General features: G+C 36.4%; 1 protein-coding gene across 1 annotated transcript; it reads right to left on the bottom strand.

The window, feature by feature from the left end:
* Positions 1 to 1081: 1081 nt before the first annotated feature.
* On the bottom strand, positions 1082 to 27544 carry LOC110461384 (acetoacetyl-CoA synthetase-like). The gene is made up of 17 exons (XM_021514834.1): positions 27523 to 27544; positions 27122 to 27343; positions 21354 to 21457; positions 20225 to 20342; positions 18614 to 18724; positions 17850 to 17947; positions 16386 to 16579; positions 14677 to 14827; positions 13602 to 13682; positions 12772 to 12896; positions 9378 to 9442; positions 7711 to 7947; positions 6999 to 7124; positions 4727 to 4796; positions 4441 to 4499; positions 2979 to 3184; positions 1082 to 1380 (listed from the first exon to the last, which is right to left on the bottom strand). Exons 2-17 carry the CDS (start codon positions 27234 to 27236, stop codon positions 1243 to 1245), a joined length of 1998 nt encoding a protein of 665 aa, XP_021370509.1. The 5' UTR covers positions 27237 to 27343; positions 27523 to 27544; the 3' UTR covers positions 1082 to 1242.
* Positions 27545 to 27637: the final 93 nt, after the last annotated feature.

Below are 27637 nucleotides of genomic sequence, written 5' to 3'. Positions count from 1 at the left end.
AGTAATAATCTGACCCAAGTAACATAGAAAGTATTTTGATTGAGAAATACAGTTAACCCTTTCACCCCTATGTAACTTTAGTAGACTCTACCATGCATTAATCTGGATGAGTCCATTATGGTCTACAGTGATGAAAGGGTCAATATACATGTCCTTATTTGAAAATGTCCTGAAGACAGAATATCTTTATACATGTACATTTGTATTTGCAGACTTTATCAGAGTATCAATTTAAATAAATTTCGTAAAAGCAAATAACAGATATCTATTTATTACGACTGTAATGGAAACGTTTACACATGCAATTCCGAAAACAAATTTGACACCAAAACTGGACCACCCCCATTTAAGGCTATGACTAGTGGTCAACCAGCTGGCCCTTCATCAAGCACTCAACCCTCCAGGTACAGTCATGGTCAACCAGCTGGCCCTTCATCAAGCACTCAACCATCCAGGTACAGTCAGTACTGAGAGTTAGCTTAACTTCCAACACACGGAAAATGACACACAAACCTTATGTTCACATAAGCTAGAAGATGGACCAGATTGTTAAAACGTCAATAAACATGACCATTACATCATTAACTATTCCTTAACCGAGGCAATGGAATCAGATCTCTTTATGTTGATGCGTCATGCAGTCATTAATGAATTCCAATCAATGATATTTTATCCCCAGATTCTAAAAAACAAATATCTACATACAATTGTTAGGAGACGCGGTAGTCTAGTGGTAGGACGCCGGGCTCGTGACCGAAGGGTTGCGGGTTCGAGTCACAGCACTGTGTTGTATCTTTGAGCAAGATACTTTACTCTGCTTGTTCCAATCTACTCAGCTGTAATTGAGTATGTGGTTGGACAGTGCTAGAATAATAGAATGCTAGCCGTGAGCGCCGAAATGGCAGCACCGGCTGTATGCTCCCCAGGGAATTGAGAAAGATATTGGCTGGTTGCAAAGGCCCTATAACCACGGATAATAATTTGTGAACCGCTTTGAGACGACCTACTAACTAGTTTGTGATAAAGAGGTATATGAGAACCTCAAATTATTATCATTAATATTATACACATGTACCAATAAATTAAAAAAAAAAATGTGACATTGTCACATCCTAGATTAAAATAAGATATTAGTCTACTTGATTCAGCCAGTCAGTGAAAGTGTCTTATCTTGGTTCCAGTCACAAGAAAGTTCAATTAGTGACTGAATAGCCAATCAGAAGCTTTGTGTCATCCTTGGCTTTAGTATCCCTGTAGCTCCTGGATGTTGTAGTAAGCTTGTAAACAGTCAGGGTTTGACAGCGCCCCCTGTTGGGGAACAGATTGGTCATGTATAGCTCTTCTTACAGCAACCTCCACCTTCTTCCCGCTGATGGTGTACTATGTATACAAAGGGAGACAATTCACATGCTTGTTTATATTGTAGATATAAGATTTTTACTACTTGCTCTATATTTAGACATTGATATATGATTGTTGATATGTATCCGCTTGATGCAATTTAAAGTCCATAATGTAAAGCCTCAAGAGTTTCTATTTATAGTAATGGTGACCTTGACCTTTGACCTTCGGACCTGAAAAGCGGTCCCAAGCACTATTTGTAAGAAAGCACTGTTAAAGTTTGAGTTCAATCAACCCAAGGGAACTCAAGTTATCGCACGGAAACCTTGTTTCGGACGACACAACTGACAACGCCGACAAAGTAATACTTACATGTCGTCTTGTGTTTCAGGCGACACAAAAATAGGAGAATAATTGTTTGAGTTATTGTGTAAACAAGGAAAAGTAAACGGAAAAAATGAAGTACAGTGATGCTATGTCAAGTGTGATACGCCAAAATGTGGAAAGTTGAAACTCGACAGAAAAACCTGTAATATATGTTGAAGGTATTGCTTCTAGCATTACCGTACAAAATTTGAAACGCATTGATTAGAAAATAAAAAAGTTCTTACATTTACTACACAATGCCCGTATTTGGCAATGAAAGGAGCCTACAGTCCCACAATGAAAAAGGGACAAAACTCTGCCGAATATTACGATTTAAGAACTCATCCAATGCATTCAGGTAACGAAACATCCCACCAAGTTCGACAAAAATTGAAGAACAATTGTTTGAGTTATCTTTAAAAGGTCTTGCATTTACCACACAATGCCCTTATTTGGCAATAAGGGGCATAACTCCACCAAAAATGCAAATAAACTTCTGAAATTGGTATGCAATACGTGTACCAAGTTTGAGTTTAATCAACCCAAGGGAACTGAAGTTATTGCACAGAAACCTTGTTTTGGACGACACACTGATGCCGCCAACAAGGTAAAACCTATATGTTGCCTTGCAACACAACTAGGCGACACAAAAAGGACATCAAACAAATGTAAAGGTAAAAGACAAACGTCAACTTGAATATTTGGTGACTCATACCTTTTTTTTTATAAAGACCACCAGCTTTGAAATAGTTTAAAATTGTAGAGACAAGTTATTTTTTTTCGAAAAGAGATTTAAGACATGTAACGCTATTAATGAAATTTCTCAAGTTGGCTGAAGGTTGATGCAATCTAATAACAAGTATTTTACTGTTAGTGGTTCTTGACATGCTATGCATTGAGGCTGGTCTTCATGTTTAAATAAATAATGATGGGTAATGTATGACTGTCCCATCTTGGGAAGAGCAAGGAAGTAAATGAAAGTAGCATGAAAGAAAACACACTTTGCACATGAAATGTACTTTAAAAGTTTAAGGTCGCAGTAAATCTATAGCTATAGCAATATTTTGTTTCTGCTGTATAGGTATTCCAATATTTTTGCATATCACTAGTCGGCAGAAAGTTGAAATCTATCGATTTTTGATGGAAAAACATGTTTCAAGAAAAAAAAATTCACTGTTAACAATGGCATACAACATGAAATGGTAAAATAACGTAAATACACCAAAGATACATGTATCAGTTTGGGTCCAGCTAGAAGGAAATGTACATACCGGTATAGCAAGTGTCTCCAGTACAACAGCTGGCATGTGGCGTGCCGATAGTTCAGCTCTTATCCTAGTCCTGAGGCTTGAGACAAGGTCTTTGTTGAACACCCCCTCTTTGGCCATCTTGACAAACAGAACGACACGCTCCTCGGACATGTCTGCCTTCCTCTGTGCCACACACACACTGTCATCAATCTCCTTGAAGGACTCAACTGCAAAAACACAACACCGTTATAAAATTATAGTGTATCCTCTAGGTTATTTGTCTGGACACATCAATCAGACTAGAAAACACATGAATGCCCTCTTGGACCTATAAATAACAACAGTGACTTTAGCATCGACCTTGAGACCCTGAAATATGAACTCATTTGAGGTAATCTCTCTCACACTTGACCTTTTCATAAATTTTGATGGCAGCCATTCCCCCCCCNCCAGAGTGCCTGTATCGCACACCTGGATATGTTTCAAGTACTTGATATGAAGCAAAGATATACCACTCCATGGTAGGTACTGTATATATGTACATATTAAATTTCAGAAAGATTCATCAAGTATTTCTGGAGATATCGCAAGAGCAAACTTCAAATGTCAAAATCCAGGATGGCGGTCTGATGGCCATCTTGTTTTAATGAATACACTCTAATAGTAACAGGTACTACTAGACAACTTGATGGAGACAAAAATGGGATAAGATCCCGTAATCCCTATGGTAGAAGATGGATTTCAAAGGTTTTACTTCTTTTTCCCATATTGGCCCCGACTCTCTACCCCTATGGGGGCCACACCCACCATTTATACAAAATTGATTCCCCTTGGGCCAAAGATGCTCCAGACCAAATTTGGTTAAAATCCACTAAGCCATTCAGGACTAGTAGCATTTAAAAGGAAAAGTTGACGGACGGACATTGCACCATGGCATAAGCTCACTTGCCCTTCGAGCAGGTGAGCTGAAAACTACAAACCAATAGAACATAAGTACATTTGACAAAGAAGAGAATTTTAGTACTCAATTCATAAACAGGTGAAGTAGTCAACAGTCAACAGACCTAACTTTGGTTTCAAAAATGAACCAAGGGACATAATTATGTAATTACAGTTATAAAGTGTGGTTACTAGACTTGATATCGTAGAGGTCCTTGCATACAAAATTAAGCAGTTGTAGTTGACAAGAGTATATATGTCCTTGACAAACTGATGCATGACCATGGGCCAGTTCGTTTATGATGAATAACCAGTACATCCATTTTTGAACAAAATGTTTCAGGTATAATCCTGGCAGACCGGCAAAAGTTTATGCAGGCCTTGCAAGGCTTTGTCAAGGCTCGCCTGAAAGCAGCATCATATTACTAAGTCTGACCTTATTTCATAAAAGAACAACTGTGGTCCAACCTGATCAACCGTTTGGATCGCGATAAATAAAAATGGCTCTGATCTCTATAATACGGTACAGCAAACAGGAACTTACCCACATTGTAGATTTCAGCACTACCAAATCTAACCCCGTTAGGATTCAAAACACCGTCACTGAAACAGATATACTTTCTTTCAAAAACCAAAAAAGTAAAACTTGCTGAATTTTATCATCAGTTTTTTACTAATTTGTCCTACATTGATAACTTTACGGGCAGAAAATTTCCTCTAAAATATTTGCATTAGTAAAACTTTAATCAGATCTCCACCCATATATCTTATAGAGTATCAATCTGATACTTTTAAAATAAGTCTATCTAAACAGATAGAATTTGTCTTACCTACGTCCCAGCATGACGATCCCACCAGTTTCTTTGTTGATACTACAGAAGTCGCCATGGGCCCACACATCTAGTACAACATAAGGTAATCAATTAGACAGTGTAACTTCATGATCTATCTTCTACAGCAACAATCAAAACTAAGCTTGTTACGTCACTGCTGAAGGTAACAAATTTTGACAATGCATTAATCAAAATGAAAACTATAAATGTGTCGGCAAAGGTCAGTCACAAAAATATCTAAAACATGTTATACTCATAAGGGTGAATAGGTATGTGAGGTTACACGACACTAGCTGCAGTAACTGACCATAACTGACCATAACTGACCTAAACTCAAAAACATAACAAAGAGCACAAATGTCAAGGTCAAAGTTACAAAAATGTCATGAAACAAATTCTACTCAAAAAGGTACATAAGCATGTGAAGTTGCACGACCCTCATCTACAGTACTTGGTCCATACCCTCATCTACAGTACTTGGTCCATACCCTTATCTACAGTACTTGGTCCATACCCTCATCTACAGTACTTGGTCCATACCCTCATCTACAGTACTTGGTCCATACCCTTATCTACAGTACTTGGTCCATACCCTCATCTACAGTACTTGGTCCATACCCTCATCTACAGTACTTGGTCCATACCCTCATCTACAGTACTTGGTCCATACCCTCATCTACAGTACTTGGTCCATACCCTCATCTACAGTACTTGGTCCATACCCTCATCTACAGTACTTGGTCCATACCCTCATCTACAGTACTTGGTCCATACCCTCATCTACAGTACTTGGTCCATACCCTCATCTACAGTACTTGGTCCATACCCTCATCTACAGTACTTGGTCCATACCCTCATCTACAGTACTTGGTCCATACCCTCATCTACAGTACTTGGTCCATACCCTCATCTACAGTACTTGGTCCATACCCTCATCTACAGTACTTGGTCCATACCCTCATCTACAGTACTTGGTCCATACCCTCATCTACAGTACTTGGTCCATACCCTCATCTACAGTACTTGGTCCATACCCTCATCTACAGTACTTGGTCCATACCCTTATCTACAGTACTTGGTCCATACCCTCATCTACAGTACTTGGTCCATACCCTCATCTACAGTACTTGGTCCATACCCTCATCTACAGTACTTGGTCCATACCCTTATCTACAGTACTTGGTCCATACCCTTATCTACAGTACTTGGTCCATACCCTTATCTACAGTACTTGGTCCATACCCTTATCTACAGTACTTGGTCCATACCCTTATCTACAGTACTTGGTCCATACCCTTATCTACAGTACTTGGTCCATACCTTTATCTACAGTACTTGGTCCATACCCTTATCTACAGTACTTGGTCCATAACTAACCTAAATGCAGAACTAACCTAAATGCAGAAATTTCACAGGTTGGATGTACAAACAAACAAGAGCAACACCATATGCCCTGAACCAGTTTGTGAGAGGGCATAACAAATACACAGCAGTAGCAGTAGCAGTATCGGGGGGGGGGGGGGGGGGGGGGAGNGTTGATAGCCTGGATTGACTGCAGGGTCACAGATTAGGATTTGACAGATTGTAGTATGTGATTGTGTTCTTGAGCAAGACACTTCACTGTTGCTGATCAACTCCCACTTCCCTAGCTACAGTGGAGTATATTAAAGTCTAGACTTGATATATTGGTCTCTTTGCAGTAGTATTCAAGTGGTATGAAACTACAAATGATGAGCTGTTGGAAATATCAACTCATAACAAGAAAAACACACTCGCACAGATGTACTAAATGGCTTATCACATACTCTATACTGGGAGTATTTCGCTACAGTTAAATTTCACATTTTTGCCCTCTACAATAAGGGTGAATTTATCATGACAGCAAATATTAGTACACATTTGACCTTACAAAGTTATTACATGTGAAGGGCGGAATTCACACTGGGGGAATATAGATTTTCCCGGTGAAGGGCAAACATTTGTCTTGGAATGCTGTACCTCTGTAAATCATGGATTCTACCACAAAGCCTGATATACAACAGGTTTCCACATTACTGCAGATTTTTTTTAAATATGGCGAACATCAGATCTAGATAGTCATAACTTAATGTCATTAATATAGCAAACATTTAAACCTTTGCAAGATATAAATGCTAAACGGTACACAGTGTCATGAGTTGATTTTTTTTTATAATATTAATCGATCAGGTGAAATAGATTCATTATTCATCAAGAAACCCTGAATATCTTCTCTAAATTCAATACTTACTTTTGTACATGCTGAAGTATGCCTTCTGGTATTTCGTACCATCAAGGTCATTCCAGAAGTTCACAGGCATGGAGGGGAAGGGGGTTCTGCACACCAACTCTCCGCTCTCGTTGTAGACCACCTTACCTGTAGGTGAACAAACATAGATGAACAGAGACAAAGGAGCTAAATATCACACAGGCTTTAGATAAACATCTTACCTCCTCTACAGGTCAGTGAAGATCACTGGTCGTATTACACAGGTTTTATCAGAACATTGCCTCACATGAGTTATTATGACATGTACTGGTCACATTACACAGGTTTGTATCAGAACATTGCCTCACATGATTTATTATGACATGTACTGGTCACATTACACAGGTTTTATCAGAACATTGCTTCACATGAGTTATTATGACATGTACTGGTCACATTACACAGGTTTTTATCAGAACATTGCCTCACATGAGTTATCATGTTTAAAAGTACCTGTCATATTACATATGGTTTCTTCAGAACATTACCCCACATGGTACTGGTTGCATTACACAGTTTTTATGTAAAATTGCCTAATTTTCAAGTCAACAAAATTTCGATGAAAAAAAATACAGCCAGGGGAATCCGTAGCAATTTAATTCATTCTTAATATAGCCTGGAATTGGAGAAAAAAAATAATCCCATAAAATTCTGAGACCATGATTTTTTTTTTTTTAAATTAGCACCCACTTACCAGACTCATCCCATGCCTCCATATCACAGCCCAGAACAAAACCCTGGACCTCACCGCGGTAGACAGGCACGGTCCAGTTCTGTCCCATGAAGCAGGCGATAATGTCTGTGCCGCCCGATATGGACGCCAGAAGTAGATCCTTCTTTATGTCCTTGTACACGTAGTCATAGCTCTGGGGCTTCAAGGGGGAGCCTGTCGAAAGGATCGCCTTCAGGGACGTCAGCTTGTGTGTGGAACCTACATGTAGTGATAAACTTACAGCTAAAGTCTCTCAAGTCGCGTCCTGTTAAAATATCACATTATTTAACCAAATACGTGCCCCATCCTCTTAACCTCTATCTTGTTTCAGTATCTCATCTCATTACTGTAATCTACCAACTTGCTAGATTAATTTTGCAATCGTAACAAAAACAAACATCTTTTAAATGGTTTTCAGAAATCCTTACAAGACAAACTGAATTTGCTATCAGTTTGAAAAAATTATGGATTATTATCCGATATCTGAACAGTGATAATAAATTGACACCGGTATACCGTTTGTATATACCACTGATATTAATCTGGGGTAAGACTCTTTAAACCTTCATCTACATTGTATATATACCCAGTACATTTCACTTAATATCACGTCTGTTAATGTCACTTTTCGGTTATTATCATGGTTTTTTTGATGCACCGTTTTTCCTGCTATATAATCTATGCAATTCAATTCTTTTATTATCACCTGATTTTATGTCGATTTCTCTTAATATCACTTTATTTTGGCCACTTTCACCAAAAAATACAGGTAAATGGTGGTATTGATTCATGATAAATGCCCTGGGGACCTTCTGTCACACCCTGGATGCATTATGTAAACAATGCCTTGGCCTAACAGGGTATTTTTTACACCTGGCTGACTGTCAAACAATAGGTTACACCTGGCTGACTGTTAAACAATAGGTTGACTTACATACTTGTTAACATGATATTCACCTGTGGTTGGGGGAGCTAGGACAGTCTAACATCTGTAAACTTTTCTAATGCCAAGTGTGATGTATTCTTTCAACTAATTATAACATGTGTACTATCTTCGATTACACACTTGCAGCAAATATCTAAGAAAATTAACCTATAAAAAGATGTTACTAGCGAAAGAACATTATATATATCAAGATATAGGTAAATATTTACCAATTCTCATGTTTACAATTGGATTTGATGCAGAATACCATCCAAACACTTGTATGCCTACATCACTACTGCAGTAAACAATCATAATTACAATCGTACTGATCGTCATTTTGCTAATAACTATATGAAATGTAACTGCATACTGAAATGAAATACAAATAATATATTTATTTCTATACTTATTTACTTATATCTATATTTCAACTAGGGTAAAGAACAGGGTTAGTTACAAAATATCAATCTTCTTCGTAGAGCCACATCACTTAGGCATTTGACTAAGTTCACTTACAGTTTTGAGGGCTGAAAAACATCAGAAAATATGTATTCTGTTTATGTCATGTTTCTGTTAATATCATGTTTTTCTCTGACAAATGGGAAGTGATATTAAGAGAAATCTACTGTATACCTATACCTTTGGTACAACAGCAGGGGAGATTACTCCTTAAACCATGGCATATTTGGAGAGAGACTCTTTTAACATTTATGTACATTACCTGGTGTGAGACCCTTATCCTCCATGACGGCCAGCCACTTGGCACTACTGCCTAGAAACGTCACCCTGTGGGACACATAATTCATATCAGTATTACATCACAAAGCCAAAGGTACATAAGATTACAAAGAGTATATAAGATTATGTCTCATTAAGTTAAAAATCTTTCATTAAGAAAATTAACAAATTGTGGGGTTTGTTACTGTGAAACTTGTCTAAACCAAACAACAATGGTATCAACATTCCATTCATGAAGAATTATATTCACTCATTCATCCCTGAAATTTCATAATGAACTATTCCAACCTTTTAATTGGAAGGGTTCAAATATGTCTTCAGGGGTGAATGACTTAAAGGACTTTATGGGGCATTTTCAGCCTTATAAAAAGTAACAATTTCTACTTGTATTTTATTAATCAATTTCTTTTATAAACATCATATTGGTTAATTTAGGCTTTCTTTCCTTGAGCACATTTTTTTTCATTGTCCATGCGTAGATGCCCTACCATAGCAACAAAATTGTGTTGCTATGCAGAAATAGCCAAAATATGTTGTTTTTGGACAATTAGCATGCAGAAATGAAAGCCTCTGCATGTGACAACTAAAAATTAATTTCCATGAATGAACATTGGTAGGACAATAGTTAAGCATGCCAAATATTCATTTGGTTGGTGCATGCGGATGCTTTCAAAAATTGAAGAGTGTTAGTTAATTTGATTCAAAATGGCAAATTTTCAACATAACTTATGCACAATAGGTGATATTCACACATTTTATAATGAAAATGAGGGTTTATCCCTCTCTTTGTTAAGCCATATCACCTAAACCAGTTAATGAATTTGAAATTTCATATTTCATTAAGTCTTCGTTTATTCCAGATGAATAATATAACAACTAATTCTAAATCCCTGATGAGGCTGGAAATGACCCTTTACTAGTGATGGGCAATCGGTTTAAAATCATAATCGATAATCAGTTTGTAATCAGAAGAAGTAAACCGATCGATGATCGATTGAATAATCGTTTCATAATTTTATGGGTCTGAATACCCAAATAAAGTGACAACACTAGCATAACGTCACTAGACAGAGTTGTTAACTATACACTACCATAACGTCAATAGACAGAGTTGTTAACTATACACTACCATAACGTCAATAGACAGAGTTGTTAACTATACACTACCATAACGTCAATAGACAGAGTTGTTAACTATACACTACCATAACGTCAATAGACAGAGTTGTTAACTATACACTACCATAACGTCAATAGACAGAGTTGTTAACTATACACTAGGTTTAGTTCTTTTATAATGAATGTATTTTAAGCAAGTTTTATGCAGTTTTATCAATCATAATTATAACTAGAAATTGTTGGCTAACAATTTGACGGGCTTTTCACTGTAAGGGTTACTTCCCTTACACCAGTAGTAAAAGTCCTGGTATCTGGCAAAATTACATGTTCGAATTTGACCTCTATCAAATACCGGAAGTTGATCTTTAATGGTTATTTATTTCCATTAACCATGTAGCCCATCATCCTAGCATGCTACAGACCAAATATCAATACCCTGGCCATTTCCGTTATTGAGAAGGAGTCTTTTGAAGACTTTAACATAATTGACCCCAGTGACATTGAACATTGGTCAAGGTCATTCATATTTTCAAACTTAATAGCCAATTACCTGACCATGTTAAGTATGAAATAGTAGGGCTCTAGACCTTGTGGAACTTAAGAAGAAGATTTTTTAAGGTTGGTACCCAATATAGTGCATTTTAACTTTGACCCCTGCCGAGAATCGGAAGTTGACATTTTTTGTTAAAACAGTATGAAAGAAAAAGTTTGCTCTTGGCTATCTCTATATGATATTCAAAGATCAACCTCGTGTTTGATATCGATAACGAAATATATTGGTATAGGCTGTTAACCAATCAGAGTTCGTGGCGGCCATCTTGGAATATTAATGGCTCCAAAATGTAACATAAGTTCGTAAGGGCCCCTATAGGAATACATGTACCAATTGTGGTTAATATTGCAATGGCAGAATTGGAGAAGAAAATCGTTGAAGTTTTAACATATTGTCAGCATTTTAAAAGATCAAAGGAAATATTCAAAATGGCGTACAACGTTAACGGTAAATGTTACAGAAAAACTAAAGACATCTAATTCATCGGAATGACATTCTCCATCGATCTATTGAAGAATTCTGTAAAAAAAATGAAAAATGAATATTTTTTAAAAATTGTGACCTTTGACCCAACAGCGAACTTTTTCATTTGACCTTTTAAGTAATAATATACGGTAGAAAAAAGTTAGCCCTGAACTTTATCTACAAATGATGTCTTAAAGGCTGTAAATTCAACTGTGTTTGAGTTATAGCCATTTTAAGATTTTTAAGGTATGACGTCATGGCGGCCATTTTAATTTTTCAATGAAGTTGATTTTTTTTTAAATGTTAGAAAACATCTGGGGAAACCTTTTTCATAACAAATAAATCAAATATTTGTCATTGATATTGGAGTAAAACAAGTTTTAAAATATTGCGAATTTTTTAAAAGATCAAAGGAAATATTCAAAATGGCTTAAAACGTTAACGGTTAACGTTACAGAAACACTAAAGACATCAAATTCATCGGAAGGACATCCTCCATCGATCTGTAGAAGTATTTTTCCAAAACAATGAAAAAATAAATGTTTTTTAAAAATTATGACCTTTGACCCAACAGCGAGCTTTTTTATTTGACCTTTAAATGAAAAACCATGCAGTAATTAAAGTTAGCCCCTAAGATAATCTACATATTATATAATTGCGTCAATTCTGTAAATTAAACCGTTTTTGAGTTATGGACATTATTAGATTTTGACCTATGACGTCATGGCGGCCATATTTAATTTTTGACCACCTTGAAAATGTTGCTTGATCAGCTTTAGACCTTTTCCTACAACATACTTAAAAGACTATAAATCTCTCTTTTACCAATCAAAAAATACAGATTCCACAAAGTACGGAAGAAGAATAATAAGAATAATAATAATAAGAATAATAATAAGAATAATAAGAAACTTAACAAAAGCAATAGGTCTTTTCACCAGTTGGTGAAAAGCCCTAATAAAAGTCATAAGAATATACGACTTTACATTGAAAACATTAACACTTTGATTTCAATGAAGAACCGATTATATACACAAATTCTGATGAACAAAGTTGATATACCAAGTTAAAGGTAACTTTATCCCATGGGTTTTTATATTCAGAACAAATTTTTATACACAGTGGCCTAAACATTTGTCGTTATTTTACACATAAATGATAGGGATTGCTCCTCCTCTACACTCACTCTACATAAACCAATTACAAGCAAGAAAGGAAGTGTATATCATAGATGACCTACCCCACTTCGTCGACGATGTCCCAGAGAATGTTTGCATGGGGAACTAGTGGTGATCCGTCGTACAACACGATAGCTGCTCCCAAAGCTAGTGCAGAGACGAGCCAGTTCCACATCATCCAGCCAACCTGTGATCACAAATAAATATATCAGGTAGACACCACTGATTATCAGGTAAACATCACAGGTAAATACGCAAATGTTAAACATATTGGTAACCATGGAACAAAATTTCAAAACATGTGAATATCATTGATAAATATTCTCAGCAAAAACGTTTTGATTTCGTTTCCTTTCATTTTACAGAAAATGCAGTTTGTCGAATATTTCCATTACATAATTTGGAAGCATTTTCTTGGGTAGTCAAACACTACATCTACTAGAGAAGTCAACCTCGATATTTCAGGGGTTATGCTCACTTACGTTCCCTGCACCCCTGGAATATGTCATGGCAAAATCGAAAGGCTCAGTCTGCACCACCTTGTGGATGAGACAGGAACACTTATTTGATCCTTTGATGTACATCAAAAGAATCTCGTGGTACAGTAAAGGTAAATTGACTTGCTATGAAGTCGGGTGTCATCCCGCTGTAATCTTCAAAGACAGGTCACAGCCTCACGATTGGTCAGGTTTTACTACCCGAGACCAATGCAATCAAATAGCTATTTTCGTGCCTACAATTTTGCAATGACATATTCCAGGGGTGCAGAGAACGTAAGTGAGCAATACCCCAGGATATGGAGGATGCCAGTGAAGAAGGGTAGTCAAACACTACATATCTAGCCCTAAAGTATAAATTATATAAACACGAGGATTCTAGTAAAAGCACCTACTGTTGAGTAGTAGAGCATGACGTCATCACATGTCATGTCACTCTGTATGGCGTGTTCCTCCATGTGCTTTAGTAATGTTCCCTGAAATGAAACAGACACACGTTAGTACAAATTTAATCAGAGAAAAGGTGGAATTGTTCGTGGAGTACCAGTTACCATAGGACGACTTTTTAAAGATGGAAATTTTGCAAAAAGTTCAACAAATTTCCAAAATCTATCACCAACTCGACTGTATGTGTATTCTTGTCATAAAATGAATCAAGTTTATATCTATCACTAGAAGACATGCATGAACTGTTAACATTTAAACTGCTCAAGTTATCAAGGTCAAGCAACATATTTCTTGGGTTTGAGGGGAGGGTTGTATTAAAGGCTGAAAGGATTTTTTTAAGTCTCTCTGAATAATAACTTGAATTATCTGTACTCTTTTTTCAACACCATATATTAACAGTAAATCAACTTCATTTTTTTCACAAAATAACTAAAGTTTGAATTAGAAATAATTACATTTGGTATATGGCAGCTTTATTTTGAACTTTTGTGACAATTTTGGTAAATTTATTTTCAAATCTGATCAGGACAAGTGCAAGCAATCAACAGTCACCCACCTTCAAAATCTGGCATCAACAATAAACTACGTCCATAATAAACAAAATTTCATAGGACACAGTACCATTCTGAGGTACTCCCATAAAATGTTTGGCAGTTGTAAGTGACAGATTATGTGAGATATGTCCCAAACAATGTAAAATATTGACAACAAAGAGTCATAAGCCGGAAACCCTGTATGCGATGGAGCATATAAAAACACAATTTCTATACGTAACACTGCACCATCACAAGGGGTACTCCTAACAAAATTTGGTATTGTTGGTGACATTAAGTATCAAAGATATGCGCTGGAGAAAGTGATGCAAGGATGGATGGAAAGGCAGAAGGGATGCAAATACAGTTGGGAGACAAAATACAATGTTTGAAAACTAAAGCAAAAACAGTAAGAAAAGGGCACCTAAAGTACCTTAAAATATAAAGCAAAAATGATAATGTATTAAAATGTTATTGCAGATTGACTTACTCCGACTGAATGCACCATACACTTGGGTACTCCCGTGGTGCCAGATGAATACATGATGAACATGGGATGGTTAAACGGGACTTGTTCAAAAGTCAGCTCTGGCACCTGGTCATCAGGCATCCCCATGTGGAGGAACTCGGGTAACAAACAGCTACAACAAAACAAGAAATACTATCACTGAAACAAGCAATTAACACACAGTTCTGACGAAGCAAACATTTTAACAAACAGATACAACAAAACAAATAATATTTACAAAACAAATACTTAAGACACATGCACGTACAGTTACTACCAAGCAAAGTGAATACTGTTTATTTTAACAAACAGCAACAAGCAACATTCACAGATGACACAATGATTTCAACTCATTATTACAACAAAACGAAACAAAGATACAAATTAATTTTACCAACTGAGGCACATCAGTCTTTTTTCTAATTATTACAGCAGCCAGTGTCTACAAGAAAATATAGCATTTCCTTATATTTTCTTTAAAAAATAAAGTGCTTTTTAGTTAGGAAAAGCAGTCTGTTTTCAGCTTTAAATAAGGCAAAACAATCACTGCATTCTGTAATTGAGAAGGCTGTGAAAAAGAAGAACTTATCTGGAAGTGTTGTATACATCAGTCAGCATCAGATACTATGAGGCAATAATTCTGTGGGGACAGGATAGATACTTACTTGTTGGAATCAGTCAGCATTGTAAGGGGTCAGATATATGCTATCAGGGACTATGGGGTCTGCATCAGATATAAATTGGAGATCGTTCTGTCAAGGACTGGAAACAAGAAACTAACTTGTAAGAATCATCCAGGCCTGCATAAACTTTTGCAGGTCCACCGGAATTTATACCCGAAACGGACGTACTGGTTGTTCCGCATAAACGAACAGGCTTTATCATTTAACAGATAGATGTATGTTTGATACATAACTCTCTCAGGGACTAAAAACTAGAAACTTACCTGTTGAAATCAGTCAGAACCAAAATTAAATGGAAGATAAATCATTTTGAATTAGAAACAAGAAAACTAACTGCCAGAGAACTAAAAATCCATCAGCATCAATGTTACCTATTGGACAATAATGTGTATCAGGTATCAACAAGAGTACTGCGGGGCGGAACAATATACGCCGGTCGAATGCCATATAGTGTTATATTTATCATTTAACAGATAGATGTATGTTTGATACATAACTCTCTCAGGGACTAAAAACTAGAAACTTACCTGTTGAAATCAGTCAGAACCAAAATTAAATGGAAGATAAATCATTTTAAATAAGAAACAAGAAAACTAACTGCCAGAGAACTAAAAATCAATCAGCATCAATGTTACCTGTTGGACAAAAATGTGTATCAGGTATCAACAAGAGTACTGCGGGGCGGAACAATATACGCCGGTCGAATGCCATATAGTGTTATATACTTTCTTACATTGTAGGAGGAGATTGCCGGACAAAAATCAAATACTGAAATAAACAAAGGGCAATCACTTTACGAAAAATTGTCGAATCAAAATTCTTTTAAGGGGGACACAACTTCATATCATGATTATAATGTATACCAAGTTTCGAAAAATGTAGGAGGAGATTGCCGGACAAACAAAAGTTTACACCGGACAAACGGACAACGCCATACCATAATACTACTGTAAAATTTGACGGGCGTGTAAAATGGGAAATAACTCCAGTCTGGGTACAAAAACTTACCTGTTGGATACCTCAGTAATATCACAATGCTCATCAGGTACAAATGGAATCACGACCACCTTCTCCAGCTCGGGTAGACCTTGTACCACCTGCTGTAGCTTGTCCAGGTGTCTATGCACCTTTCCATTGTACCAGACAGCATTCACACTAAAAATTATCTTGGGACGGATCTGTGAAAATCTGTCAAGTACCCCCTGTAAAAGTGAAAAATATCGAACTTCTTACAAGGCTGAGTATGTTTCTTCCGATAATCAGAACTTGAAATAAGCGTCTACATGTATTAGATCTGTTGGTTATATTTGTTTTGCAGTTTGCTGATTGCAATGCTCTCAGCTTGATTCAGCCCCCAGCAAATCCAATAGTCTTCAGCAAGATTCTGTGAAGAGTACAGAAGTTCCCACTGCATGGAGAATTTATGCCAAATTAAAGGTAAAGTTTGTTTGATACTTAAGCTTTTATTAAGTGACTCAGACCTAAATATGCTGAATTTAAAACGAAAATTGTAATAGCAAATTCAATAACAGTTTTAATACATGTACCTGCATCACTGTGATTTTGAAAAGGAAAAACTTTCATCTTATCTATTTTTGCGAAAAAAAATTCAGTAACAGAAAAGATTGTTTTTTAACTAGAGTATCACATCTTATTGGTTTTTTTCGAAAAAGAAAGGGAATTATAAAACTAGTCCATTTATAGGAGGGAAATGGGTGAAGAAAGAGTACATCTACACAGGATGGTGGTGTAAACTACATTTAAGGATCCCTGTCCCACTGCACTGCCAGTTTTCCTTTGTACAATAATTAAAATCCCCGTAACTTCCGTTAGGATATAACTGTAGCAGAGTTTGGCCAGGCCACTTCTGTTTAGATATAACTGTAACACAGTTTGGCCAGTTCACTTCCGTTGACCAGGAAGCTCAATAGTTAGAGTGACAGTATAATAATAGCTCGTTCAGGGTTTGAATCCCGGTCTAGCCCTTATGAATTTGTACTCTCAGAAAACTTTTGTTGTTTGATATTTTGATTGTTTCATATGTATCATTTCTCACAAAAGTCCTACAAGGTATGATGCATGGTTATCTTTACAGAAATGATTTATCAAAGCTCTGGTCATGACAGGGAGAAAACAGTTTCCAAAGCGTTCTTAACCCTTTCACCGCTATGTAACTTTAATAAACTCTACCATGAACTGATACCATGAATTGATCTAGATGAGTCCATTATGGTCTACAGTGTTGAAAGGGTTAAAGGTTTTGGCAATGGTACTGGGATATATCCTTAAAAGGGAAATGATGAGGGAGTATTAGGACGGACAAAAAGTGAACAGACTGACAACACTCTATCAAAACTACATTACATTAAAATTTTAAAACTTCAAATGTGTAGTTTTGTAGTTGTTTTTTTTTAAATTACATCTTTTAATAAACACACGCACATCACTCAGGTCATCACTCTACCACCTTACCTGCACCCCAAAGTCTGGGGAGGTGGAACTCCACACTGCCCCTATACTGGCTGTAGCTAGCATCGCCTCCACAGCCTCTGTACAGTTTGGAATGTAACCTACAACAACAATACTCCCAGTCAAATAGCAAGCCATATGTATGCTTGTATATGTATATGTATTTTTTTACCTTCCATATTTGTCTTTGCAGAAAGAAACTTTTTTTTTTTTTTTTAACATGATAATGATGAAATGAAAAAGTAGAGTATGGGTATTGTTTTTAAATTAAGTGCATTGCCTTTTTAAGAGTTTCAAAAATGACCTGATTTCTCTTCAAAATTCCAGCCCTACCAGGTACTAGTTTTTCAAAATCTGTTAAAAGGGAAATTAAATTTTTGTTTGCACTCATTTTAAACTTTTGGACTCTATGCAATAATAAACACATATTTTATTGTTTTATATTATTTTTCAGCAAGAATCCTAGGTAAATTTTACATGATGTTTCGAAAAATTTGCATCTACACAAATTGGTGTAAAAGTGTGAAATGTCCACCAAAATATGCAAAGTTTCCCTAAAATCACAAAGAAGTAAATCCCACCTGAAAGCTAGACAATTGCAAGGACAGATTGGTCCATGCTGATATAAATTAGGTTAGCACAAACAAGACTTATACATGTATTTTAACATTATGATGACTAAACAATGCCCATTCTGACCAATGAATCATCAGTCTGATGTTAATTTCTGTGTTTTACATCTATTATCAGCTATCAAATCCACTTACCTACAACACGATCACCTTTCTCAACACCCAGCCTTCTCAGGGCAGCAGTGTACACCGCGACCGACTCACGCAGTTCTCTGAATGTCTTCTTAGTAACTGATCTCCCTTCACCTGTAAAAAATAGAAAATGGTTTATTGTTGTTAACTTATTCACCCCTGAAGACACTTTTGAACTCTTCCAATTCAAAGATTGGAATGGTTCATTCTGAAATTTCAGGGATGAATGAGTTATGATTAAGTCATTACACCATACCTAAAGTCCTGCCCTTACATTAACTTAAGAAAATGTCAATTGATGTTAAATGCTAGAGCTTAAACGAAGTGCTAATGTTGGTAGCATTTTATTACCGACGAGAAAGTAGGATTGAATGGCCTCTTTAAAATAAGGGCAGGCTACGAAAAAAGATCGTAACGACGGATCTTATTTTCATTTTAATGTTTACAGATCGCAAACCGGACAGTCAAATGAATTGGTTCAAATATGTTTAAACTCATGTTTCATCAACTCGGAATTCAGATGTTGTACTTCTAGCTAATTTTTCTAGAAAAGACTCCACATAAGTGAAATATGCTGAATTAAGCCTGAGGGCCCACTCTTTAATGTGACATTTATTTAAGTTTCACATTTAATCTTTTGATCTTCAAGTATTGTATACGTAGATAATAATTACACAATAGTGTAGTTTGCATACTACAAAAGTATCCCCAAAACAGTATTGAATTAACTGGGGCCACTGGAGAGGTCATTTTATAATTCAATAATTGCCTTCAGTTCAAATGTAAAGGACTGCTCCACTGAAAATCTACATAGGAATTATCTACCCTCTAGACCTTTATACAAATAACTGAGAGTTTTACATTACGGTGAAAATGACATCAAACTAATTATAAAAGCAAGGCTTGCATATTTAATCAAGTAGTGGTCTTATGCTACACAAATTATATGGGAAAATACAACATGAGATTCATCAGTTTGGTATGAAGAATGAATGCTATGTTTGTTTTAAACACAAACAGTGATTGAAAACATGTTTTGTGAGCTTTTAAGTGGTTAAGAGACGATACAGCGTATATTTGCACTCTTTGCTTGACAAAGGAAACAGAGGCTTTTTGAGAGCTTGCAAAAGAAGTTTTTAATCACAGTTTTTGTTAAAAAAAAATAAGGATTTATATTGAATACTACATCCTGAAATTTCAGGGATTATGCTCTCTTCCATTCCATGAACCCCTGGAATATGTCATGACATAATCAAATGCTTTGTACACGCCGCTTTGTTGACCATACAAGTAGACCAGTTTGCTTCTTTGATGTACATTAACAGAATCAGGCAGCAGCTAACCGTAAAATTGACCGACTCTGAAGTCAGGTGCTGCTCCTCTGTAATTTTCAGAGGACAGGTATCAGCCTAGTGATTGGTCAGATGTTTTTTACCTGAAACCAATCAAACAGCTTACTTGGTGGCTTCCATTTTGTCACGACATTCCAGGGGTGCAGAGAACACATGTGGGCAGAGCGTAACCCTTGGGAGTATCAATAATGAGGAAAATAGCGATAGTGGTACAAAGCAGCAAAAGTAATGATGATATGTAGTACATTTATGTATTTTGTACCTGTAGCGTAGATGGCTGTTCTGTCATCTTTGTACCGTAATAGATTTTCCGCAAAGTTTAATCTAGCTCCTTCAAACCACTCTGGGTTTTCTGCAATTCCCTTACTTGTATCCACGACCTGTAATGAAATTACCATAGAAAACATTAATTTTAGCGTGTATAGAAACACGGATAAAGGGAAGCACTGTAAACCAATTACCAACTGATGATACACGTACTGGTGATCACAGCCATTACTAGTCATGGAAGCTTTTAAATAAACTGACACCAAATTAATTCAAAATAGTGTGGACATATACATCTTCCCTTTATTGTTGATATATTTCTGATTCCAGCTGTGTTAAGAATTAACAGCTTGATTTGTAGAAGTAATTCCTTATGACATTAATGATTATGATGCCAATTCAATTCATCTACTAAAACATTGGGTAGTTTCATTTAAATATGGCAAAATTTTACTTCGCAAATTTATGATACATACTTCATTTTTCTATTTCTATACATTTATTTCTATAAATAAAGAAAAACAGTAAGAAATGCTATTGACATAAACTCGACAGATGCTCTGTATGTCCCTTAGGTACTGCTCATTCATTGGAATATAGTTCAGGAGCTATATCCTTAAAATATTGCGCTGAAAAACCACCAAACCTACATCCATGTCACCAGGCCAAGTGGATGAAGCCAATCCACCCCCCCCGAGAGGTAGGAGGAGCTAGTATCCCACCTTAACCAACACCCCCTGAGAGGTAGGAGGAGCTAGTATCCCACCTTAACCAACACCCCTGAGAGGTAGGAGGAGCTAGTATCCCACCTTAACCAATACCCCTAAGAAATAGGAGCTAGTATCCCACCTTAACCAACAGCCCCTGAGAGGTAGGAGGGGATAGTGTTCCATCTTAACCAATTCCCCCTGAGAGGTATGAGGGGATAGTGTTCCATCTTAACCAATTCCCCCTGAGAGGTAGGAGGGGATAGTGTCCCACCTTAATCAACAGCCCCTGAGAGGTAGGAGGAGCTAGTATCCCACCTTAACCAACAGCCCCTGAGAGGTAGAAGGAGCTAGTGTTCCACCTTAACTAGCAACCCCACGTCATATTCATTATATAACTGAATAGTATGATTCTACCTTGTTATGAGGTTTTGAATGAATAATATCTGTGAACTTCCATACTTCTTCCCAGAATTCAGCATAATGGTCACATGACCATCGATGAAAAGCACTGTAGGTCTCTGTAACAGACAATCAAGTGATGTGAGCAGTGATACCTGTCTAATCTGACACTGTGGTATCTAAAGAGATACCTGTATAATCTGAAACAGTGGTATCTGCTGTGAAACCTGTCTAGTCTGACACTCTGTGGCATCTCGATTTGTAGTGATACCTGTCTAATCTGACACTGTGGCTTCTACAGTGATACCTGTACATCAGAGACCCTGTTGATTCCAACAAATTTGATTGATTAGGGCATCAGAAGACAAATATTTCTCTGTTAGTATTTTTATAGAAATACATTCACAACTGTATTTCAGATATGACTGGTTGTCAGAATACACAGGTTTTGGATTAGAGAGGTTTCATTGTTATCAAAAGCACATGTATAATTAATTGTAACACTACATTTTTTGTAATTTTAAGCACATAAAAGATTGTGTTTATCCATCTTGCTTTTCTCTTATTCTTATTCATTACATGTAAACTATTTTTTGTCTTCTTCTGCCTTTCTTGTTAACAATTTGTGAAACATGCAACTGTATGTATATACGATCATGTAAGTTTTTTTGCACCTGTTTTTTGGCCAAAAAAAACCCCCACAAGAACCTGTATTTCCACTTCCCTGTCTAGCCTATTGTCATATTGTCAGGTGCTTTTGTACCGATACTCTGATATTTTTCTGGTTACACATATGGACTAATAAAGAAAAATGGAAAAATTTCAAACTTGTATAACTTTCCACTTATAATTACCCTAATATTTTTTAATGCTAAATGTTGAAATACAAATATAATTCTTATTTTGTTTCAGCCTTAAGAAAAAAAATCGCTGACTATGTGGCATATCTGCCAATTTTCTTTTTGTGAAACCACTTTGTTTGTCTTCATAACAGCTTTTATTTGCTTTTAAGATGAACATGACACTAAATAAATTTTCTTATGGATCTTTTCTCTTGTATTGGGTGTGGTGTTCCTATTTTTCTCTTTAAATGACTTTTCCATACAATAATTCTCTGACAAAAAGGAAACACACCAGTATTTAGCTTTGGACCTTTATTGCTAACAAACATACCACTCCAACATTTTTATTTTTTTTATTTTTTTTAAAGACAGAGGGAGAAGGTGGGGATGTGGCAAGTTAGTCCTTTTGGTAAAATATTGATGGAAGTATATATTAAAACTGTTTACCAGGTGTTTATAGGGTCCAGTAGGGAGACCCATTCCCAATTCAAACAGGAGGCCCATGGGCCTTAACGGTCACCTGATATATTTATACAGAGAGTTGATTTTGTTTTTAACATGAACAGAAATATTATTCAAAGTGACAAAAAACAATAAAACCACCTTATTCAATATCTAGCATAGATTTAAGACTAAAAAGTATTTGAAACTAGCACCTCTGATTCTAAACAAGGAAAATGAAGAAATGTTAGCATACTGACTCCTTTGGGCCCCACCCTACAGCCCTTGGGGGTAGGGCTGGCTCAAAATGTTCAAAGTATGAAACTGTCAACTCAAGGTTATAATTCCAATCAAGTTATTGTCATGTAATATTCAAAGTATCATTTGCCATTATAAACCCATAATAAATTCCCCCTCCCCCTTCCTTCCCCACAGTGTAAACCTCACGTAAACCTAGGGTCATAAACCTTAAGACCCTTCCATCTATGTAGAGTGTTTGATTCTACCATATCTGGGTCTTTGAGAAGAAGATTTTTGAAAATTCAGCCAATTCAACCCTTTTTTCCCCACCCATCAGCCCTTGGGGGTCAGTCTGGGCTGATATGCATACTACCAAACTGCTACCTAATACTGTTAATGCTAACCCAAATTGAATTACTTCCAATGGAAATTAAACAAATGTTGGTCCAAAATGTGATTTCCCTATCTAAACTATAGTAAAGTTTACCCCCTCCCCAGGGGGAAACGTGAGACCACAGGGTTATGAAATTCACAATTTTGGCAAAGCACCTTAAGACCCTTCCATCTATGAAGAGTATTTGATTCTACCATATCTTGGTCTTAAGAAGAAGATTTTTGAAATTTCAGTCAATTCAACCCTTTTTGGCCCCACCCATCAGCCCCAGGGGTTAAACAGGGCTGCACACTATCAAACTGCTGCCTAATACTGATAATGCTAACCTAAATTGAATTACTTCTCATGGAAATTAAACAAATGTTGGTCCAAAATATGATTTCCCTATATAAACTATAGTAAAGTTTACCCCCTCCCCAGGGGGAAACGTGAGACCCCAGGGTCATGAAATTCACAATTTTAGTAAAGCACCTTAAGACCTTTCCATCTATGAAGAGTATTTGATTCTACCATATCTTGGTCTTGAGAAGAAGATTTTTGAAATTTCAGTCAATTCAACCCTTTTTTTCCCCCACCCATCAGCCCCTGGGGGTCAGTCAGGGCTGATATGTGCATACTATCAAACTGCTACCTAATACTGATAATGCTAACCCAAATTGAATTACTTCCAATGGAAATTAAACAAATGTTGGTCCAAAATGTGATTTCCCTATATAAACTATAGTAAAGTTTACCCCCTCCCCAGGGGGAAACGTGAGACCCCAGGGTCATGAAATTCACAATTTTGGTAAAGCACCTTAAGATCCTTCCATCTATGAAGAGTATTTGATTCTACCATATCTTGGTCTTGGGAAGAAATTTTTGAAATTTTAGTCAATTTGACCCTTTTTGGCCCCGCCCCTCAGGCCCCTATGGGCTTAGGACTAAACCGGCCATTATTTTTGTTGACCTTTGTCCATGATAGGTTCCTGCAAAATTTCATTGAAATTGGTTCAGGGGTTTTGGAGAAGAACTCGAAAATGTAAATTGTTTACGGATGCACGACGGATGACGATGGACAAAAGGCGATGGCAATAGGTCACTTGAGACTTTGTCTCAGGTGACCTAAAAATTACCCTGCATTTTCCGAATCTTGGTTTATATTTTCCCAATTGGATTAAAAAGCATGTTTATAAGAGTTTCCAGTTATATGTCAACGCTCGAAGTATTACCGTCTCTGTTGAAGCATTCAACATGTACAATACATGAATAATGAAAGTTGAAAACAAAATCAATTAAAATTTACATTTTTAAATATTGCAATATATTTTTTTGTTTGCTGACATTGTATCACATTTCTGGGTTCACTGATGAGATTTTCCCAATTTGTGCCAATTGCCAACGATATTTTCTCAATTTCTGCTCAGGAACGTTAACCCTTTCCCAAAATAGCTGGCAAGAACCCTATAACCATGAGCTTTTACATAAGGCCATGTCAGTTATATTTATTCATATGTAGACACGTCTCAGCTTAAGATCAAATACCTGGTGTTATATTTCAGGCTATCTGCTGTTTCTCTTATCTAGTTTTCATTCTTTTTCTTCGGTTTATACTTTTCTTTTTATTATTTTATTTCAAGATTGGGAGGGGGGAAGGGGCCAACAGATCTCTGGGAAACCCTTGTTCAGACTAATACTCCTGTAACAGGAAACAGATGCACAACTGAAATCTGCAAACTCCCATAAGAATGTTGTGCTAAATTATTCTTTTTATACAGGACCAAATGAACCAGTGAGATTACATTAATTAACATTTGTAACACAGCAGCCGTAAACACACGTAACAGTTGATAATAGTAATGTTGACTGATAGACGTTTATCAACAATCTCATTACAGGTACATGTACAGGTGGTTACAACATCTCATCTACGTATAGTAATACTTCACGATGTGTCCCTGACTTTGAGCTAAGTAAATAGGCCTGTGTCTAAACCATGGCCACACTCTGTCTCTCTGAGTCTGGGTTCAAATTGACCTGTCTCTCTCGTGGCCAATTCCTGACTGACTTGAATATAGGATGTACCCCGTTAAATGTGTTTTCACTACTAAGCCTACTAAGGCATTGCCTACAGCCATCATCAATCATTAACCTGTCAACATAAACATTGGGTACATACATACATGACCACCTGGTACAGGGTGCTTCTCATCAATTACCTGTCATATAATTATGTATCCAATGTGACCTCTAATTAACCTCGTTCACATACGTTACCCCCTGGTCAAATGTTTCACAGGTATTTGCAAACGTCTCTTAAATAAATTAAGCCCATTACTTAATTAAATTAAGCCCATTACTTAATCAAATTATTTTAAGTATTGATTGAGTTCATTTTGTCACACAATAAACTAACATGATGATTAACACAAAAATGTGCAAAGGATAGAATTCAGACTCTTTATAGAAGCTTAAGTTCAACCAAGATTTCTATTTGACTCTACAATTGTAAGGCACTTCTATGTAATTCATCGAAGTATAATCATTACAAAAATTATCTTGAACAGGTATACCCAAGAATTACAAAGCAATTCATATTGCCTAGATCTGTCTGGTTTCTCATGATATATAAATGTTGTCCTTTAGGTTCAACATACTAGTCCATGTGCAATAAATTGTATATGGAAAAGTTTATTAACAGGTTAAATTCAGTGGCGGATCCAGAGACCTATCTGGGGGAGGTTTCCAAATTTCCAGGGGGGGGGGGGGGGGTTTCAAAGTGGGGAAAATTGAGGAAACTGGTGAAAATACATGATTTTTAAAGAAAATTCTCAGGGTAGGAGGGTTTCCTGAAGCCCAAAAAACCCTCTGGATCCGCCACTGGATTTGACGAGGGCTCGCTCGCACAGTTGATGATGTGATCTGATGATGACAATGCATCATTCACATCTATACTAGCCTCGTCTGTCAATACACCCATAATAAAAGATTATATTATGGGTGCATTGACAGACGAGGCTAGTACATGTACATCATATTATTTTAAAACGCCTCTTTGAACTATCATATTCATATGACAAAATCACTATTTTAAAAATTGTTTATGGACATTTTTTTTTATTGTGCATGTTACAGGAGAAATAGTCAGGTCCAGTACACTCTGCTGATTGAGCTATATAGCTATTAAGACCTATATAGCTATATACACCTATACATTATAGCTGTATTGAGCTATATTTTCTCAGATTTCAATTTTCATTAAATTAAAGCAAAGTCGCATAAAACAATAAGGTTTATGGTAATGTTGACTACAAAAAGCATACAGTTAGATGTTTATTTTCATTTTTCATGAATGTAACATTTCCGATTTTTTTACATCATTATTTTTTAAAAAGAATCCTTATATTTAATGTCTTTTGTTATCCACCTAATGATACAATCTTCTTTTAAAAGCGACTTTGTTTTGTTTTCCTTAAAAAAGAAAATCACTTGAAAATAGCTCAAAAGACCTATTTCAGATACGGTAGGTCAATCGAGCTATTATAGGTCTTTACAGCTATATAGCTCAATCGGCAGAGTGTACTAGTACTGGACCCGATAGTAAAAGTGAAACTGCCGACACATAAGAAAAAAAGAATACAATCCAGAAGCATGCGTTATAAATGCCTTTAATCTGGATGACACATGCTCACAACTTGAAACAAGCTATGAAAAGAATAATACAATTGTCTCTATTTAATCTTGTCGCTTTCTTGTCTGTTCTTTTGTGAGCGTTGTTGTTTTGCAAGTTTGTCATGACAGGAGCCAAAACATAACTCAACGTATGCATAAAGGGAGATAACTCTAAACCAAGTGTCAATTACTTTTCAAGACGTGACACTACTTACGCAAATCCACATTATATTTTTCATTTATCAGTTTCCGAAGCTTATCCATCTTTGTTTGCTTGGTCTTATCCGGTTGCCACATAATTTTGGGCTTTGATTCTTGCACAAAATCCATCTTCGGTCGGAGCAAGCGTCTCGTCGGTACGACTTCAACGTGGTCTGGGCGTGTTTTGACTTCTCGGTAGCCGTATTTCCTTTACCGGAAGTTGATACGCAGTAAACCTATCGAAAGAATATATGTGAATATAATGCATTTCAATTTTCTTTGTTGGTACTGTCCATATCAGTAAATTGATGTTTGATAGCTTTACATGTTTAAGTTAGTAATATGTTGTATTTTGATATGAAAATAACGTTTTACCAATTGGCACTATTTTAAGGAGAGCGGTCTGATATCTAACCTGCCTTTTGATTGGTAGATTCGTCACGGCCCACTTTTTAGGAGAGTTTACACAATCTATAACTGACCTAGCCTAGACTGCTGCAAAATTGAGATTGCATACATGTCATATAGCA

The sequence above is a fragment of the Mizuhopecten yessoensis genome, unplaced genomic scaffold (genome assembly GCF_002113885.1).
Source record: "Mizuhopecten yessoensis strain PY_sf001 unplaced genomic scaffold, ASM211388v2 scaffold10603, whole genome shotgun sequence".
NCBI classification, from domain to species: domain Eukaryota; kingdom Metazoa; phylum Mollusca; class Bivalvia; order Pectinida; family Pectinidae; genus Mizuhopecten; species Mizuhopecten yessoensis.
This window is presented reverse-complemented; position numbering and strand designations above follow the sequence as displayed.